General features: G+C 44.1%; 1 protein-coding gene across 1 annotated transcript in view; it reads left to right on the top strand.

The window, feature by feature from the left end:
- LOXHD1 (lipoxygenase homology PLAT domains 1) overlaps positions 1–19634 on the top strand; it is a 143629-nt gene that overhangs the window by 95438 nt on the left and 28557 nt on the right. The window contains exons 31-35 of the mRNA XM_055699300.1: positions 123–246; positions 4905–5113; positions 9776–9961; positions 12706–12833; positions 17211–17328. Coding sequence (XP_055555275.1) covers positions 123–246; positions 4905–5113; positions 9776–9961; positions 12706–12833; positions 17211–17328 — 765 coding nt within the window. The remainder of the gene's footprint in view (positions 1–122; positions 247–4904; positions 5114–9775; positions 9962–12705; positions 12834–17210; positions 17329–19634) is intronic.

The following is a 19634-nucleotide window of genomic DNA, read 5'->3' on the forward strand; positions in this document are numbered from 1 at the left end:
CAAAAAGCTACCTGGGGATCTACGGGGTGTTCTTCTTATGTTGTTCTTGGAGGCATATGGGAACAGCTGACATCACTTGAGCACTTAACCTCATTACCCTCCTGTACATGCCTTCCAACTAGAGCTATGATGGCGAGCGAAACAGCCTGGGTGGCTCATCTCCCAGCCTGTCAAGTCAGGATAGCAACTCAGACCTGAAGGAGACAAAAAAATCCAGCTTGGTCAAGGCGGCAGAAGAAGGATCACGTGAGCGAGTGCCGTGTTTGATTGCACGCATGCATGTGTTCTGGGCTTTCAGTGCTTGATGGGCTGTGTTCATCCTGGTGAAGAGCAAGGAGAGGCAGAACAGCAAACTTCTTCTCTTTGCCTTGTCCTGTGACTGCTTTGGGAACAGCTGGATCAGTGCCTGTGTGTTTGTGATTGTTGCTTTTCCTATAGCTCTCCAGCCCTAACAGTGGAAAAAAGCCATGAAGTTCACAGCAACTTCAGTGTTTCCAACACTCTTCTTTCTCTCCTGTGAAAATCTGGGATGCTGCAGCTTGTCAGAATTAACTTCTCCATTGCTAGCAGATGTACCAAACAGTGTTGGGCAGTGTGACAGTATCGTTAGGCAGGTGGTTATTCAAGGGTACGCTGTCTTCTGTCACAGTGAGGTAAAATGCACAGGTGACCTCTACGGGCAACTGCAATAACAAATTGTGTCCCTCAGATGCCTCAAGTTAGATGAGTCCATCCACCCCACCAAATGTGGGAGAGGAGCTAGTCAACAACATCTGTAGGGCCTCTTCAGAAAGAAACCCACTGACCTGAAGAATCATTCTCCCTCCCCCTCCACCACCAACTTCATCACATCTAGAGGTGGGGAGAAGTGACACTATGTTCTGAACAGCAGGGTCTGATAGAGTTAAGGGAAGGATTTCTGCAAGTTTTGTATAGTTTTGGCTGAAGTTTCCTTCAAAGGGTCCAATGCTGTGAGAGGGACAGTAGGCAAGTCAGACATATTATCACCAAAAGACACTCCCTTGGACTATCAGAGGCCCTTTTCCACATGATTCCTTAAAGTAGCTCTTGTTGCTGATACCAGCTTCCCCGCCCCCCCCCCCCCCCCCCCCCCCCCCCATCTCTTTGACCTACTCAAGATTATACTTCATGTAGCATATTGGATATGGATTACCAAGGCAGCTTTGAATCTTGAGACCTTGTATGCCACATTTAAGCCATCTTTCGGCCTCGTAATCAGGCTGGTGGTGTCTCCACACCAAGGATGTCTTTTTAACATGAATTTAAACGTGACTTATTTCAGAGCCCTTCAAGTCTTCCTTACAACACATAGCTGCATCACAGCAGCTCTTGGGTTGGGAAGGGAGTGGGATACTGGGAGCTGAGCAAGAACATGAGTAAGCCTCGTGGCTCTCAGGGAACAAGCTTTGACTGAGAGTGCTCAGGTGAGTTTGTTCTTTTCTAGAAGGTGGTCTGTCTTACAGCTGGGCAGAGGAGGATGGTCTGTAAGGGCTGCTGCTGAAAGACAGGTAACCTATGAACCTGGACTGAGTTTTCTGCTCAAGTAACTGATGAAAACAGTTGGTGGCTCTAGTGTAGGGTTTAATCTTTATGCTCTGGTTCCTGAGACAAAGCAAAGCTGGATATAAAAATCTGCTTCTGGGTCGCCTCTTAAAAGAAGTGAAATATGCTGGACTGTGTCTGCAAAGGCCAGCTTTTGCTCAGGGAGGCTAGTCTCGCTCGGCTGCTGCCAATAGAAGGTGGGCAAGTTGTGCAGGTTTTTTTTCTGTCCTGGCTGTGAAGGAAGCCTGGAAAACCAGTGCCCACCAGCTAAAGTTAACCTTTGCGGAAAACTTCCCCAGTCCATCTATATTTCCTTATAACTTCATTACCACACAGACTTTTTTCTCTCTATTTATATACCTTTTCATTAACTGCCTCTGCGTTCCAGGACAATGACTTATCATCTAAATTGTGCCTGCAGTTTGTTGTCATCCTACATGAGGTCTTTTAGCTTCAGATTAAGATTTTAGATGTATGGTTAAGATACTGTGTTGTAACAAGTAACTGTGCAGGAGCTGAGTCACAGCTACTGTGACTGTAATGTGTTCTTAGTCCACAGCAACCACAAAATAATTAAACTTAAACTTCCATGGTAAGCCAAGTGTAAAATGATGTAATTTGGCTTAGGAGTCTAAGATAGCTTTCACTGTCATGGTCCAAGGGAATTCAAACAAATGGTTACTGCAGATCAGCTGATGCCCAGCAGGTTACTGTGATGTGATACCTGGGTCACATGTCCCCCACCTTTAAGTTGTGAAGCAAACATAATGCTGCACATTGCTTAACCTGTTCTGCAACCCATGTGTCTTGTGGCAACCCTTCTTTTGTAATCCCATATTGTGTTCAGATGAAAAATAAGTGTTTCCCATGTTCCTTCTGATATTGCTTCTGTGGTGAGACAATGGATAACATCTGCCATGTTGGCATTCCATGTAGTTTCACAAATAATGGGTAAAACATCAGCATCTCCCATGAGAGCCACCCTCCAGCAGAGTTAGGATAGTTCCCATCATCCCCATTGTACCAGGGTGGTCTTTCTTCTCTGAGTCCTGGAGCTTGTCACCACAGCTATCTCTGTTGCAGTGACATGGCCCCACTAAAAAAAAACGCATCCTGAAGGAATGTCAGATAAGATGGACTGTGTGAGCCAGCCAGCCACCTCCTGAGCTGGATAAAAAGCCAGCTGTGAATTAGTTGATTAGGGGAAGTAGTATTGGGAGTTGCCTGGGAAATGGAGTTTGCACAGCTCAGTTCAGACTCTTTCATGCTCAGAATGGTGAATACCTTTGAGGGGCAGGAGGTGATATGAGGATGGAGTGAGGAGAAAGTTCCTGTTGACTAGAAACCCGCTTGGGTCTGAACTGGGAATGCCGCTCCATGCTGGAAGGCAGTGCTGGCGGTGATGTGGTCTGGATCCCTAAAGAAACCCAGCCCCTCGTGAGGGGGACACATGCCCTCAAACAGCCTGAACTCCCTGCAGGGACGCAAGAAAACAGGGGACAAAGGAAGATGGGCTGGAGGACCTGTGCTGTCCTTCTGTGGCCACATTCCACAGGCTTTGCATTCTGCTGTGTTTGAACAGGTAGAACTTTGAATCCCAGAGGAAGAGGGAGACAATTAAAGACGGCAGATAAACAAATTAAAGGATTGCTTTTCTAGTTTTTAGAGGAAAGAAAAGCAAACAGTGTTTTCTGCTGTCTGGTAACAAGCTACTCTGTGTCTCTGTATCTGTAATTTAGAGTGGGAAATGATAACAGTTTCTCATCATTCTTATTTTTATATAAGCCTTTCAAGTAATTTGACTTGAGGCTGTAACGTCAGTTGAAAATGCTGGTAGTCGTGTGAACTTACTCTGTCACAGCAGAACAGGATCAAAATTGTAAAAATGAAAGTTTTGCCCCTATTCAAAATATACTTCATTTAAAAGAGGAGTCTGGAGTTGTTCTAAACATGACCCCTTGATATATTCTTACAAAAATCTATCTTGTCTACAGCTAAACCCTTTCTCCTGCTAATACCAGCAGCTCTAATGGTTAGTCTGTGAAGAATGCATTGCATATCATCATGCTGATGCACACGCTGAAATGTAAACGATGCCATAAAGGTGACAATAAGTCTTGCCTAATCATCCATTCATTTTGTACTGGTACACAAAATCCTCAAACCGGGGCTGAATGAATCTCTCTGGGTTCTGCTCTGTCCAGAGGTAAGCACAGATTTGGTGAGCGTGGGTTCATGCCTTCCCTGATACTGCATGCATATTCTGAGTTTGATGTGAGTGTCTAGCAAAACCCCCACCCCAAAAGTGTTGTTAATCATCAGAAACCAAAATTAGATGTCAATCACACAATACTTGAAAGCCAAACAAGTTTTTTTTTCTCAAGGTTTATAAATCTTTTTTTTTTTTTAATTGAAAAAGCGATGATGAAGCCAGGCTGAGTTTTGAGTCTGGGACAAGGCAACTTTCAGAGCTCTGAGTCTTGTCAGAATGGTTCGAACGGCCCTGCACAAATGTTCTGAGAAATCAGACGAGTATTCAGTGTCTAATTCCACACCACCCGCTCGGCTTACCCAAATGAGCTTTTGGAAAGCACTTGAAAAGCAGTCTGGCACTTCCTCCCCTTTAACAGCTGAACTGAAATTTCTGAAAACCACCAAAAAAGCTGCTAAGTCCCAAGCCTTGGCCTGAAGGTTTTCCCCTTAACCAATATTATTGCTCAATATATAAAAATATTGAGTGGCCCAGCTTTAATACAAGGATTATTCATAGTTCGCCTGGATTTGCAAAGGGATGCTAAAACCCTGAGCTGCCCCATAGATCACAGCAATCCTTGAATGAAGCACAAAGGAGAACGTCTGTGGTTGTACCGGGACATTCAGTCACTGGTGGTTCACCTTGGAGTCAGCATAGATTTATTTGCCTTTATTGAATGGTGAGTGTAAGACCGCTTTGGTCTAATAGCCTAAATAAGATTTAGGTGCTCATTCTCATCATTGGGAAGGTCTCTTGGTGTAAACAAGGATTTAAGCCCTTTGCTGTTCTGTCAGCTATTAGGGAGAGATCTGGACTTATAACCTCCTTGCAGCCAGTAGCATTGCCTGGGGAAATTAACCCTTGCAGAGTCCTGACCCCAGTGTGTATGAGAAAGCAGTCTCCCATGCGTGTTTGTAGCCTGGTGCGGTGTGGTGTTATCCCTTCTCCCACTGAGTTCAATGAGATGTGAACCTATTCAGCATGCACAGCGGCTCCTTCTGATGGGATGAGTCCCTGGTTTTCTGAAGTCTCACGTAAATGTATTTGTGTGAGGGTTTTCTGATGACTACACCTCTGTTCCTTGCAGTGATCCCATACCACGTCACCGTCACAACAGGCACAGAATACGACTCCAGCACCGACAGCCGGGTGTTCATCATCATCATGGGTCCTGGGAAAGTGCAGACGGAGAGGCTGTGGCTGGATCTCTCGGAAGAAAAAGATGAATTTGCAGATGGCTCTGTAGAGAAATTCTCTGTCTGGGGCCTGGATGTTGGGGAGATCAAAAAAGTGGAGGTACTTTGTGAGTGCGGCATGAGTATTGGAGGCATGAGAAATACGTAGCTAAAGAAAGTGCAGATTCCTGTTATTCTTAGCAGTGAGGTAAAGGCACTTGGGTCTAAAAGGAATGTAAACAGGGATGTGATAATGAGATTTCACATGTGTCTGAACCTGAAAACGAGTATTCTTTACATCTCACAAAACCAAGATCCTTGTGAGGCAGAAGATAACTTTGAATTATAAGGAAGTTGTAACATGTCCCGGTTTTCTCCCATCTCTGGCACTGATTTTTTTTAGTCAAGCCCTGCTTTTGACAGATGAAGGTTTGCAGGATGCAATCCTCCATCAGTCTTTTCCCTAGTTGATTTTTACACTACTTCCACTTGGGTTTCATAAATTGTGCCTGCAGTGAGAAACACACCTTGTATAATTTTCTGGCTAAACGTGAAAATTGTTTTTACGGCTTGGAGGACCCAGGCTTAGAGAAGAAAATTAATCATCGTTCATAAGTAACGTTCACAAATAGATTTTGGTACAGGACCCATTTTTTCTGCTATGGCTCAGGGAGACAGAATTTGCATAGACTTTCCATCACAGAGCTTAAACTTCACATGAATCTTCCGGAGCGTATGTGTACATTATTCTTGTTTCATATGTCAGTTCCATATCCTGAAAGCCTGCTCCAGCTTCACACACACACAGAGAGTCCTGAAACTGACAGCATCTGAGGACTTCAAAAAGCCTATTTAATTTTATTTTTACCTCATGCCTTGTGTTGCAGTAAACCTACCTGTTGATGCACACGCTTGTGTATTTGGAGGGAGATATGTGGAAAAAATATAGGGAAATCCTAACTAATTGAAAAATCGTTGAAGCTGTACATCCTGTTGTAGCAGATGATAGACTGAAGCATCCCCGTTAGTTTTCATTCAAGCAATGGATTCTGACACCTTGAGAAGTCTCCATACTACATTTATTACCAAACCATTTTCTTAATGCACTCCAAGTGCCTGCTTATTATGAGTATTAGTGGCACTTTTTACCTAGTGCATCTGTGGGTCAGACTTTGAAAGTGAATCAAGTGGATAAATCCTTCTCTTCCAGACTCTGTGCACATGGAAACAGCCATGGATTGGGACAGAGGGGGAGGAAAAAGCCAGTATAACCACTCAGTGTCAGAAAGACATAAAAAGCAGGCTGAAGAAAGACATAGAAAGGGATGCCAAAGAGACAGTGAGTAGGGTGTGGAAGGGGTAAAGGATGGGGAAAGTAGGAGCAGACACTTGGAAATAAGCAGAAGCAAGGGAAAAAATAATTTGACAAGGATTACAAATGAGAAAGAAGAGAAAAAAGTGCAAATGAAATGCAGAGTTAGGAAAAGAAATAACGTGTAGCTTTCAGGGTGGGTGATGGTCTTCTGCACTCTTTCACCCCTATCCTCAGTGATCTCACCAGTCTGCTTCCTCACCTCTTGCTCATTTTCCCCTGTTAGTTTGTAACCCCCCAGCTCATGGTCAGAGGAGCCATCTGCTCCTGGCCTTCTGCCTTCCTTCATGCAGTGCCCTCTGCTTGGAAGGTCTCTTCTTGTTGGTCCACATCCCAGTGATGACTTCGATGTGCCAGTCTGTCATGGTTGCCATGGAATCGGTCCATATTTTCCTTGTAGAAAATTACAGTGTTCAGGGACATTGCAGAAAATTGCTAGTTATCTACTTGGGAAAAGTGAGGAACAGTTCGTTCTCAGATTTGGCATTTGGCTGCTTCTGGAAGAAGGCAAGAAGTTCTGAATAGGAGTTACCATGTGAAAATAGCATAGCATGGGGATTAAGTTTCCAGATGCCCTCTGTATAACGCAGGCAGCAGACTGCAGGATTTAGTAGGATCGTAAGATTTGCAGCGTGATGCCACTTCTAGTTTGGTATTATTCTCCTGCTGCAAATGTACTCTAGTGAAAGCAGAAACAGTGGAACATGAAGTAATTTGAAAGGGGCCCATTTATACCTGTCTTGTAACTCTACAGATACAATATTTACTACCAGTGTACTTTAATAGACATGCTGACATGAAAATAAATAATACAAGCTATTTGGTATGGGCACTTTATACTGTGTTCTTAAAACAAGTTTTAATATTTCTTCTCCTAATGAATGAAAGTATTTCTGTCCCAAGGCTGCTGTTGCTGCAGAGAGACACAGCAATGTCCAGAAGAGCCCTGCATTGGTCTGCATTTCTAAACCACTTCTGGTTTAGAGCCTTTCTCCATCACAAGCACAGAGTAAAGCCAAAGACATTTAGGTGTTGCAAGTCCAGTCTCTCACTGATTAGGGATCTGATACTGCAAGACCCTCAGGTCTCTCTAGATTTCTCTGGACCTTCCAGAATAAGCAGGAAATCCCATATTTTTGAATCTTTTCCTTCCGTCTACCATTCAAGTTCTCTCCCATTTTCCCCCTGTTGTGTTTAGTTTCTATGTGATTGTGAGTTGCTCAGTGCAAGTTGAGCATCTTGGTCTTGGTGATAGGAAGTACTCAACAGTCCCTCAAGGTCTGTAGGAATGAGTTACAGCCCAAGGATCTACTTGCCTTTGAAATTCTGTCATTCTTAACCTAGTTAACCATCTCAGCCCAAAGAACTTGTGATATTGTTATGCATGTCCAGGCTACACCACTGGTGTGGCTATGGCTTTGCATCATTCACTGTCTTGGCATGGTCTATCTAAAGATTTGCTTGGAGCTGAAAGACAAATCCTGGTGCTCTGCTCTAGAAGTCCAGCCATAAGGAAGGCTCAGCACTGGATGAATTTATACCAGACTTTACAACATTGTTCTTGAGTCCCTTGGAAATCTGCTTGTGTGCAGGTTCTCCAAGGCAGCTGGATGGGCAGGATGATTTCTTCTGGCCAGTCACTGATACCAAAGGTTCTTGTGAAAGCCTGGTACCTAGCAATGTCTTGGAATGATGCTTTAGGAGAGGGCTGCAATGAAGCCCGAAGAGCAGAAGACTTTAACAGCTTCATTGGGATTTTCCCTCTAGCTGCTTTGTCCCTGCTTTGCTGCAGAGCCATTGCCCTGAACTTTCCCCACCATCTCATCTATACCATCCCACAACAGGTCTTGAGAGGTCATGTGCAGACTCAGAAGGGCTTTGGGTTTGGAGAAAAGCAGCCAAGCTGGTAGAGAGGAAATGCGAAAGCAAGTGTGATATTCCCATTCACCTCACACCCCAAGAATCTGAGTATTCACACATCCATTGTGGACTTGAATTTCCCTAGTGGTTAACTCCAATTTTCTGCAGCTGCACAGACATTAGTATAGTAATAATACTCTTAATAGCAGTGGTGGCTGAGACAGATAAAAAAGATCACTTATTTGGGGGGTGGGGGCGTGGAATAAAGACACTACAGATACTTTACCCTAGATGAATCTGTTATTAACAAGTATTTTCTGAGCAACTCTAAATATCCTAATAATTTAAAAACAAAGTCAGCGAGAACTCAGGACCTCATTTTCCTAGCAATGACACAAACAACACTTGCTCTGAAAACAATGAACTGCAGGTAGCTCTTTTATTCAACCATTTATGTACAGATAGCTCACTGGAATGACTGGCTGACTGAGTTTTGTACATAAGCTGGGATACATAATTTAAATTATCAGTTTGCTCCAGGATGAATTGCCCACATTCTGTAAGAGGGATATATGCAGTTTCTTGGACAAGTTTGCACGATCAGCATCCTTTTCCTGCTGATATACCTGTAGAAATGTTGCTTGCTTCTTTTCATGGCTCTTAAGACCAGATTCAGCTCCAGGTGAGCTTTGAATTTCCCAGTCTCAACCCTGTACACTTGGGCAGTGTTTATATTTCTCCAGGTCCCCTGTCCCTGCTGCCACCTCTAGTATTCTTCCTTTTTCCATTGAAATTTTGTTAGGAGCCCCTTGTTCATCCGTACAGCCTTCCTGCCACTCTTGTGTGACTTCCTGCTCTCCAGGATGGACTGTTCTTGAGCTTGAAGGAGGTGGTCCTTGAAAGACAACCAGCTGCAGATGCCAGCTCCATCTGTTGTCTCCTGTACAAACATGGGACTTTTGCATTTTAAGGAGACGGGAAGCAAAGAAAGAGCCTGACACGTGTAGGTGACTTAGAGGTGGATTTGTGAGGAGAGGAGCGCTTGAACAATGCATGTGGGTGTTTGGCCTAGCTGTGCCTTTCGTCTTGCCTATGAAGCTTTGGATAGCCACTTCTAAGTGTTGCAACAGCAGTGGAAGGGATTGGAAAGATGGAGAAATGCGTCTGCAGAGATCCGTAAACTTGCGGACAGAGGTCAACTGAGCAGAAGCAGAGTAGTAAGAGACAGGACATGTTTGTACGTAGGTCGGTCCAGCCTACCTTCCTTACTGTTGGGACCGGCAGTGTCCTGCCTTCCCTCACGCTCAGCAGCTGATGAGCTGAGCTGCCTCACCTGTATCAGCTGCCACGTACACTGATGTCTTGCCTGTTGGGCAGCAATGGCATGGACTGTTTCACAGCTCCCTCTGTTCCACTGTGGAAGTGGTTTGTGTGATGGTGTGTGTAACCAACACTTCTGGTCCTTCACCAGTGGCTAACACACCCAGTAAGGGTCTCTCCTGCAAAGAAAAGCCCTATAATAAGCAGGTGTTTTCTCACTGACTCTCCCAGGTAGGGCATGATGGTGCTACCCCTGAGAGCTGCTGGCTGTTGGAAGAGCTCACCATCGTTGTGCCCACAAAAGGTGTCATGTATAACTTTGTCTGTAAATGCTGGCTGGCCAGAGACAAAGGTGATGGACTCACCTCACGAATCCTCAACATCCTGGATGCAGACTGTGTTAATGTTGGCCTCAAGGTAAGCTCTAGGCTCATCTTGTATCTTCAGCTGTTGCATGGACCTGTACTGATACTGGCCGCGTGTCAGCATTTCTCATATTTTGACTTCTGTCTGCAGTTTGAGCCTTTTATTTGCAGTGGGTTTCCTTGTTATTTCTTTAGCTAAATCGTTCGGAATGGTTTAGCATCATTATCCCTTAGAGCACTGTTTCCTAATGCCAGATGGATGCAGCCATGGCACAGGCAGAAGGACAGGGGAGGGCAGAGCAGGTAGGACACAGTTCAGCAGCATGTCCTCATTTTGTCACCACACCTGGAGCACCCACTGCATCACCTGGTGCCCATAGAGTGGATGCAGCTGCAAGGTGAACACCTTGGTGCAATCTAACTCGGTCATGTTTTGTTTGAGAGGATAATTGTAACACATCAAATTAGAGTAGTGGAAGTATTTTAATCTCTGCATAGTGTGGCTACTTATCAGCTTTTCTAATAGGGGATAAGGAAACTAAATGATAACTGGAAATTGTTGAAACATGGAGATGTTTGTAAGCTTGATCTTTGAAATGAATAACTGATTAAAGTTAAATAAGCAGTGAAAAAAAGATACAGTCTTTTCATCCCGATATATGAAATTTGAAGTAATGTGTGCTATGCCGTATTTCAAGCAAGTACAAATTAGAAAGCTGAGCTATGCTGATTTTGGATGTAAGATTTATAATGGAAATAACAGTCTGGATGAATGGGACAATAATACTGTGTTTAATACCTGTATGGCAATTTAAAACCTCTATAGATGTGTTTCTATTTACAGTGAGGTTACACTTTCATAGCACATTGATTTTTCTTTACGCTGCTCTTGACTCCCAAGCTAAAGATATTCTCCTGAAATCTTTCTTCACCAGACACAGGAAAATGTGATAACATTTTTAGCATCTGTGAAGGATTCAACAGCTCAGCGCAGGTTTCAGTGAATTGACCTAAGAGGGAAAAACCTCCCTCAGACTGAATACCAAGGTTAAAATCTAATCTCTTAAAACCTTCCCATCAGTCGTTTAACCTTCTGGGTAAGGTTTCCAAACTCCTATCAGTGAGCTGATGGCTTGCCTGTAGATTGAAGTGGATGTTAATGAAGACTTATGTTCAGTCTTCCTTTAAAAGCCCAATCCTGAATATGTATTTTCATAAGCATGCCAAAAATAGACACATCTAGCTAATTTGGTTTTTTTTCTATGATATTTGGCCAGAAACTTGCTGAAAGGTTTGAAAGAAATCAGGGGCGATGTTTGAGACATGAAATCAGAACTGCACATTTGACTTTCTGATCACTCTCCTAGTTGAGGGAATTTGGGACTGTTCCCTCGTAAACAGCTGTAGTTAGAAACTGCATTTAATTATTTTTTATTTTAGAGTTCGAAGAAGACTAATACATTTAACATCTTTGGGGAAGTTAAGGCTATTTTGTTTTGCTTTTGCTTGACTCTTGCACAGCCATACATACCCATTTCAATTTAATTTTCTTCCTGGCTTGATATCCCCCCTGTGCTTTAAATTGACTATTTGCCTTCCCATACATAGAGAAACTAGTCAGTGTCCACCACAGTCATTAAAAACCTTTAATGCATCGGCAAAAGAGGTTTTATTCTCCTACCTACAGCAAATATGATGCTTTGCTATGATTTAAAATGTGTGTGGCTGAATATGTGGTGGACAGGTTACTCAGGATTGAATAAAGGTGAAAAATGTCTTTCCTATGACATTATTCCTTTGCACTGTTTATTTATGTTGCAATCACAATTCGGGCCAATAAAACTTGCCTAGCAGTGCACTATTTGAAATATGTTTTTTGGGGGCTTTTTCTTGACATTCTTTCACCTCTTCAGTCCAGAGGTCCTGTTACCATAGGTACAATCTTGAAAGCCCTACAGTGGCCAAAAAGTCTTATCGCCACTAACAGCCACCAGGACTTGCATGCTTTTGAAATATTTTATTCTGAATCTTATTATTCACATGTCAGGAGAAAAGAACAAAGTTAGGCTGATAAGGTGAAAATGATGCAAAACATCTCTTCACAAATTGGCATTACAGCAACGTACAGGATCTGGGAACGCTCTGCGTTCGGTGCAGCAGTGTGTATCCCATGGGGAAATAGGATGGCTGCGTTTTCCTGCTCTAAGGAGAACTGGGATGCATAGGCTTCAAAACTGTTAGCGATGTTGGACTGAATGTTGCCCAGATAGACACTGAACACTTGGGGAAAACATTTTGCAGTCAAGGGAAAGAAACAATTGTGCCTTTGGGAGCTGTTTCTGTAAAAATGGCAAGAGTTCAGTGCAGTATGGGGGTCTGGAGAGCTGGGAGGCGTCCGGGAGGAGAGGCCAGTAGCAGAGGGTTGGAGACCCACCCACTGACGTGAAGGTGGTGACTCCCGTGGAGAAGCAGTTTACCAGGTCTTCAGCGCTCCCCAAGCAGAGGTCGTCAATACACGTGTCTCTCTCTGAGTCTATCTATGCAGAAAAAATCTTCAGAAAAAAACACCATCGGTGGTGCAAGGGTGCAAGGAGGAAGATCCTGTAGCAAGTTTCAATCTCTAACTTTGCCTCTGAGAACCACAGTGTGGAGAGATACCAAGAAGCTGTGTTGTGACCATTTCTGACAAATAAGTAGATCTCCTGCAAAGCCTGCCTAGCCTTTTGCTTGGGCTTTTGCATGAGTTAAGGGCGGCTGTTCTAATGAGACCTTCTGATTGTTTCAAATCTTCACCAGATCCTCTATGAAGTCACAGTTGTGACTGGAGACATTGAAAGTGGTGGTACCGATGCAAGTATTTTCATGATGGTCTTTGGATCCAATGGGAACACTGAGGAGATGCAGCTGGATAAAAATGGAGACAGGTACAGTAACTTTGCCATTTTTGTTGGTTAGAAGTGAAATGATAACTGATTCAAGTCTCAAGTCAAGAAGCACCTGGGGCTTGGATCGTGCTCTCACTGAAACACAAAGATAAACTCATTCACTTTATAGATGAGGAGCTGGCTCCTTGTAGGTGTTGCTGTAATGCATTTAGCAGAGCAGAGGAAGGGAGAGCACTGTGTAGCCAGGGAAACCATCCCTTCTCATTTTTAGAAGTTTTGTTTAACCTGTTCCTCAGTGGGTTTAGAGATAAGCATTGTGAACAAAAATAAAAATTGTGAAGTCCTGTGTCGGCTCCAAAAGGAACTGTGGACTTTGCATGAAACCACAGATGCAGTTTCTGCAAAATGCATCTTTTGTGGAAGAATAAGTAATTTAATTTAAAAATAATTTAATGGGAGTGCATGAGTAACTGCATAATGAAAGAAACACAAACCAACATACACACACCTGCCTTGGGAAGTGCCTGTGATGGGAAGGTGCTAAGTCCTCCGTCTGCTCCTTCCCATTCCTCAGCTGGCCAGATGTCACCCAGCTTGGTCCAGAAGCCACGCAAGAGATGCCAGGGCCTGAGCTGCTAAGCTGAGGGCCCTGCTAGAAATGGGCTTCTTAGCTCACACTCTGTGCCACACCAATATGGTTTTGGAACTGGAGCTGGCTTGTCTGCAGCTGGCACAAAAGGGACATGCGATGACATCTGCCTGGCCAGACATGGCCTTATGGTGTGAGCTGTGGATAGTGCTGCACTGTGTGCTCAGATTTTAGTAAAAAGGTGAAAGCTCATGTTTTCTTCAGCAGAAACAGCTAACAAACACCATAACTCTAGTCTGACACCAGCATTTATGTGCGCCAAAAAAATTCACATGCAACTGATCCATTTCCTAATGTTTTCCTGTTCCTTTCTAGCACCTCCCTTGATACAGAAAGGTTTGTCATGCTCAAGAACGAACATGGCACTAACTGTGTTTTAGAGCTGGGCTTCATCAGACTTAAATTTAATTGACTACCTCTGGTCTTAGTAAAGCATCTACAGAGCATCAGCAGGGCTGGAGCATTTGGTCATACACCTTGAGCTCAGCCTGCTGAGGTGATGCTGGACTCTTCCTCTAACCTCCTGATGATGTAGCATTGCTTATCATGTGTTGGCTGGATAACTGGAAATAAGGATTCCTGCACAGAGGTGTTTGCTCAGGAGATGTTTTACTTGCAGTTGTCATAGCAGAGTGGGTGTCTGGGCAAGCGTGTTCAGCTAAGTTTGAAACTTTCATGTGTTTAGTTAGTAACAACCACGACCCTTATTTGCTCTGAAAAAATCATAGGGGTGCTGCTGGCTAAAATCTCCATGAGGAACACAGCTGAGTCACACAGAAAACCGTAGCTCTTGGCCCTGCTGCCCATCACAGAGAGACATCCAACATGTCAGGTAATCCACTTGGGTTACCAGCAAGTCTGGCTATCACTGACATCCTCCTTCCAAGACCCTAGGCAATCCCAAACTGATCTGTCTTCAAGTATTTTAAGCCCAACCTTCAGTTCCAGTAGGTGGGAAAATGGACCACAACTGTTCGTATTTAAAAGTAAAGCGCACTCCACATCAGGGTATGACAACCAAAAATCTCTAAAAGGGACCAAAACATCTCCAGCCCCTCAAGAGAAGGATTGAAGCTTTGCTCCACCTGGCCAGACAGGTGATACTCCTAAACTATGTGGTCTATAAAGCCCATCGTATTTGTCTATATGGGTGGCATGGATAATCTCTGAAATAAGGTTATAAAAATGCAATAAAGGAGAGCCGCACAGTTTGTATGTTGTTAGTTGCTTGGGTTGTCTTCTGCCGGTAGATCTGCAAAAGATGGTGAAAACTCATTGGGGCTGTATAAAGAAAGACGTGTAAAACACAGCTATTAATATGTTAATATATCCAGGGTGCTGTGCTGTTCTTTGAAGATGTACTGGTACGTCTGCTAGCTGGAGGTGCTCTGTATCAGACCTCCAACTGTACAGAGCTCTTGTTGTCTCATTAGCACCCCTCTGTAGAGGACATGCCTGTCCCCAGATACACATATTGCCCGTTTCCACACCACTCCCACCAGTCTCCATCCAGCTTTTAACAAGACAGGCTTCCCCGGCTTTTGTTTTGCATGGAAATCTCGCCAGCCTTCACGCCAGCAGTGAGGGATGGGTAAGAGCTGCTGCAACCAAATGGGAAAAGGTACTTCATCTTTTTGGGGGCTATCCAGTGCCAATTCACTCACAGCAGCTTAGTGCATTATGAAGAACAGTCTGTCTAACCTGCTGCAGATTTAAGGCAATTTTAGCTACATTACTGTTATTGCCAAGACCTCTGGGCAATAGAAATGTAAGTGCAGGCATGGGTAGGAAAGCTTAATGAAATCCTTCAGATAAATGATTCAGTGTCCTGGAAAAGGAGCAGCGGCAGTCAGCTTGTCTGGGTACTTCTTCCTCAGTTTTTTTCAGGCTTATGTTCACGTTCATATAGACTAGGGATAGAAAAGAGCTCTTGGATCACCCAGTTTGTCACTTTAGCAATTGCTTCCCTCTAGTACAATGACTTCTTGAAAGTAACAGGTGAGTATCAGCCTTACAAACCGTAAACAGAGCATTTACTGAAGATAAATAAAGGTTTATTTTACTAACAGACTAGCTTAGAGTCACTCAGCCTGGAAAGGATCAGAGTAAGAGTCTTCTATGAAGCTTTGTAGGTAATAGTGAGTGTAATGAAAACTGACCGTGGGATTGTGGGATAATTCAGGCTGGAAGGGTCACACCTTTTTTTTTTTTTCTTTTAAATAGATGTGGAAATCAGTCCAGTCCAGGCACAAAAGCACATTCTCTTTCTCGCAGTAAGACAGGCTGTCTTGCTGTCTAGTACCAGAGAAAGAAAAATAACAAGAAGGGAGTTTTTCAAAGAGCAAACATAACCCTTAATAACTAGAAATGGACTGGGACCAAAACGCCCTGTCCAAATGCCTCTGGGAGGGCAGGGAAAGCGAATGAAAACAGAGCGCCTGGAGCCAATCCCTGTTGCTAACATCTGCAGCTATGCAGGCGCAGATAATGACGTGTGGATAATCACATTCATGTTGCAGGGTGTAATCTGAGCAGAGGTTGGTAAAGAAATGGGTTTTTTTCCTCCGTATCCTGGCACTGCACAGCTATAGGGGGCTGAGTACATTGCCAGGTATCATCATAATGGCTTGTCTATATTATTGGCAGCGGCCTCAGTTTGCAGAGCTCCCTCCAGACCTCTCAGTGGACCCAGGTAACTCACGAGGAGAAGTTTGCACAAAGGAGGAACCTTAACAGCAGAGCGGTGACGGTGGTGCTTGGTAGGCGCCCCGGATTTGGCTGCCCTTCTGCTTAGCAAGGGTTGTATTTCCATCTCCAAGCCCACAGCAGGTCTGCCAGAGTATTTGAGGGGCAAACCTAGAAAATATGCTTGCTCTGAATAGAGTAATATTGAGTCTGAGTCAGCACTTTCTGAGAAGCAAGGCTTTCTTCCTAGTGCCACTGATGCTAAGAGGGAGGTAAGGTGGCTGCTGTCCTAGTCAGTGTAGTAGCTTCTTCAGGAGGCGTATGTTCGCTGTTTCCCCTATTTTCCTGCTTTTTGCTGCTTGCTATGGATGAGCAGTTCATGCACATCCTTGTGCCTGTATACAGCAGCCAAGCAGAGGATAAGACCTTTCATGCAGTGTTACACAAACCCACTCTGGTTCCTACCAAAGACAGAGCTAGTTTGCAAATTAAAGTACCCCAAATTCATGAGGGGAGCATGGGACGGTTGGGTTTGTCTCCTTTCTAACACAATTTGCCTGTGCTTACTAAACTTAGCACTGGGCTCTGACTTGCAATCAGGTTGCCGTATTTAGCTGAGCTGCAGCAACTATCTCCACGGCAAATGCAAAGTTATGCGCTGCATCTTAGCAAAAGAAGTTTAAGCAAAATTGCTTTGCCTTCTAGTCAGGATGGGCTAAGGGCAGGCATGTGGGCAGATGCCAGGAGGAAGGCAACGTGCAGAAACCTGACTGTGAGCTTTTATTGTTCTGGTTACAGTGATAATGTATGCTACAGGCTGCCTGGAATGATTCCAGGTGCCTCGTATGGGCTTGATTTTCCAGAGGAGGAGGAATCCCTGTCAAACGTGCAGTGAGGTGTCTTGCCAAAAACACAGTAGCTGGTGATTTCAGGACGGGAAAGCTCAAGTCCAATAAAACACACTCACAAACTTTTTAACTTGAGGCTGTTGGCAATGCACGAGTTGCAGCATGGACAGGGGGTTGAAATGCAACGATGCCGTAAAGCAGTGGGAAACATCCTCATTCTTTCAATCCCTCCAGGTTCGAGCGAGGCCAAGAGGACAGGTTCATTATGGAGATCGCCGATATCGCACCCCTCAGGAAGATGAGGATCCGGACGGATGGGAAGGGGGTTCGCCCACACTGGTACCTGGAAAGGGTAATGTACTTCACATTGCACATCTCTTTGCAACCTGCTTGTGTTGAAGCCTCCCAGCCCTTCAGAGAGAGGAGAAAGGCAGCGAGTGACTGGCTTTGATTAATTTCCTACATTTTCCCATTTGGTTTTGCATGTTTGTCATTTTTTTTTCCCCCTGCAAGAATTGAGTCAAAAAGGAAGAGACCAAGGGATCAAGGGCAATAGCTGTGTTGTAAAGCTTCACGACTGTCTCTACTGTCAGACCGCACTCTCCCTCCCTGAAAAAGAGCCTTGCCTTGCCATCAGGTCACCTGCAATATTTTCTGGTCCCCAGGATGTACCCTCAGCTCCTGCAGACCCTTGCCACGCTCTGACCCAGTGGCAGAGTGGATCTCCCTCAGCCAGGCAGGGACAGCTAATGTGGGCCTGGGCTGGGTGGGACATTTCCAAATAGTCCATCCTTTCAGGTGAAGCATCCCATCTCTCCCCTCCACTTCTCCTTCTAGCACACAGGGGGATTTCTTTCTTTTTCATGTTCTTTTCCTCATGCAAGGAAGGTGTTGTTTTCTTCTTGCATTTTGCATAGATCGTGCGGAATGTCTCCCACAACTTCTGTTGATTGTATTTTCCTCTAGTGTCCTATCTTGCACAAAAGCACAGTGCTCTCCTTTATGTTCTCTACCGAATCACCAGCTCCTTGTAAAGATCACTTGTACTTGGGCAGTTCAATGTAGTTTGCTTGTTATGGGTCCCCATAATTATATTTCTGAGATAGAGATGGAGCGATGTGCCGATTCCACACCATCAGATGTCATTAAGGGAGAAGCACCTCTCTGCCACGTTTATTTAGCATTTTTTTTTCTGGAGTAGATACCCTGCTGGATTTCCATATCTTGACTTTTTCATGAGAATACATTAGGACCCAGTAGCCTAACCAATGGTCAGAAAGAATAGTGCATGATCTTTTTATTGGGTCCTTTATCATTTTTGACTAGTCTCAAGCTGTCCTCCGTTTTCCCATAAATAATGTGGTTTTAAACACCGGTCCTAGGTAGCCAGCAGTTTCCAGTGAAGTGATGAACTGCCCTTCATCTCCACTGGCATGGGCTAAAAAGCATTTCTGTCTTGCAGTACCCTTTTCACTTGAGCATCGGCACTTCTGACTTTTTTCCCAGTAACTCCTGTGCAGCTTTCCAAAGCATTAGACCTCCAGCATATATCTTCTGAATAGATGCCACAGACACACAATTCTTCTCTCTGTGCCTAAGGAATAACTCAATCTGTTCTCTGATTTGATTCAGTCATCTTGGTCAAACTCCCTTTGCTGGTTCCCCGATACTTTCCCCTGAGTATTATAACTCTTATTCATATCAAATGAAATCAAATAAGGCTTTTTCATCCAGAGACATTCCAGATCTTGCAGTCATGAATTACCAATAGCTCAAAGGCAAGGGATGGCAGGATCCTTAGCAGCAGGTAACACCTTCCCACCTTCCTGTCGCCAGCTCTGTCCAGTCGTTCCAACACCTGAGCCTGCTGGAGTGTCCCACCCAGAGCAAGGCTTTCTGAGGGATGTGGGCAAAAACGACCCTCGTTTGGACCCATTGGTAGGGCTTATAGCCCTCTTATAGCCCTGCAGAAGCAACAGGCGGCCCATGCATGTGACTTTGAGACCAGAATTTTAGAAGTTTCTGAAAATGGTACCACGGTTTCTGTTTTTCTTAAAGAAACAGAGCATGGGAGGATCTTCTGACTCTAGTGATATGTAGAGAACTTTATTTATTAGTTTTCTTTTCCACCTTCCCTGCAAAGGTAAACATAGCAATTGCATTTGCAGGCAGAGGGCGAGGACAGGAGTGCTGTGGAAGGGGGGAGGAAGGATTTGTGTTCTGTGATTTGTATTCCAGCCTTGAAAACTTATGTAGCCTGGTGTGACATGAAAACTGATCTGAGCCCATTTCCATTTCTGTCAAAAGTGCATATTAAAACTGCATAATGAAATACTTGTGGGGGTAGTGCTAAACTCTCAGACAGATGGTTCACAGTTAGTGCTAACTAGCACAGTGAAATGAGAAGCTAGATTAAGCCATCAACCCCGTAATTAACCATTTGTTGCTCCATTTATCTCCAGGATATTCTCAGTTTTCTTGTTCTATTAAAATAACAATAAATGATCCTTTAATTCTCTTTGGTCTTTTTGTAAACTGGTGCTAGTCATAATTTATACTGCTTTTAGTTTACCAGAAATAGAAATGCATAAATACCAATTAAAATGCATGAATTATCGGTGATGTTGTACACAGCCGAAAGATTAAATTTACAAGCAG

The sequence above is a fragment of the Falco cherrug genome, chromosome Z (genome assembly GCF_023634085.1).
Source record: "Falco cherrug isolate bFalChe1 chromosome Z, bFalChe1.pri, whole genome shotgun sequence".
NCBI lineage: Eukaryota > Metazoa > Chordata > Aves > Falconiformes > Falconidae > Falco > Falco cherrug.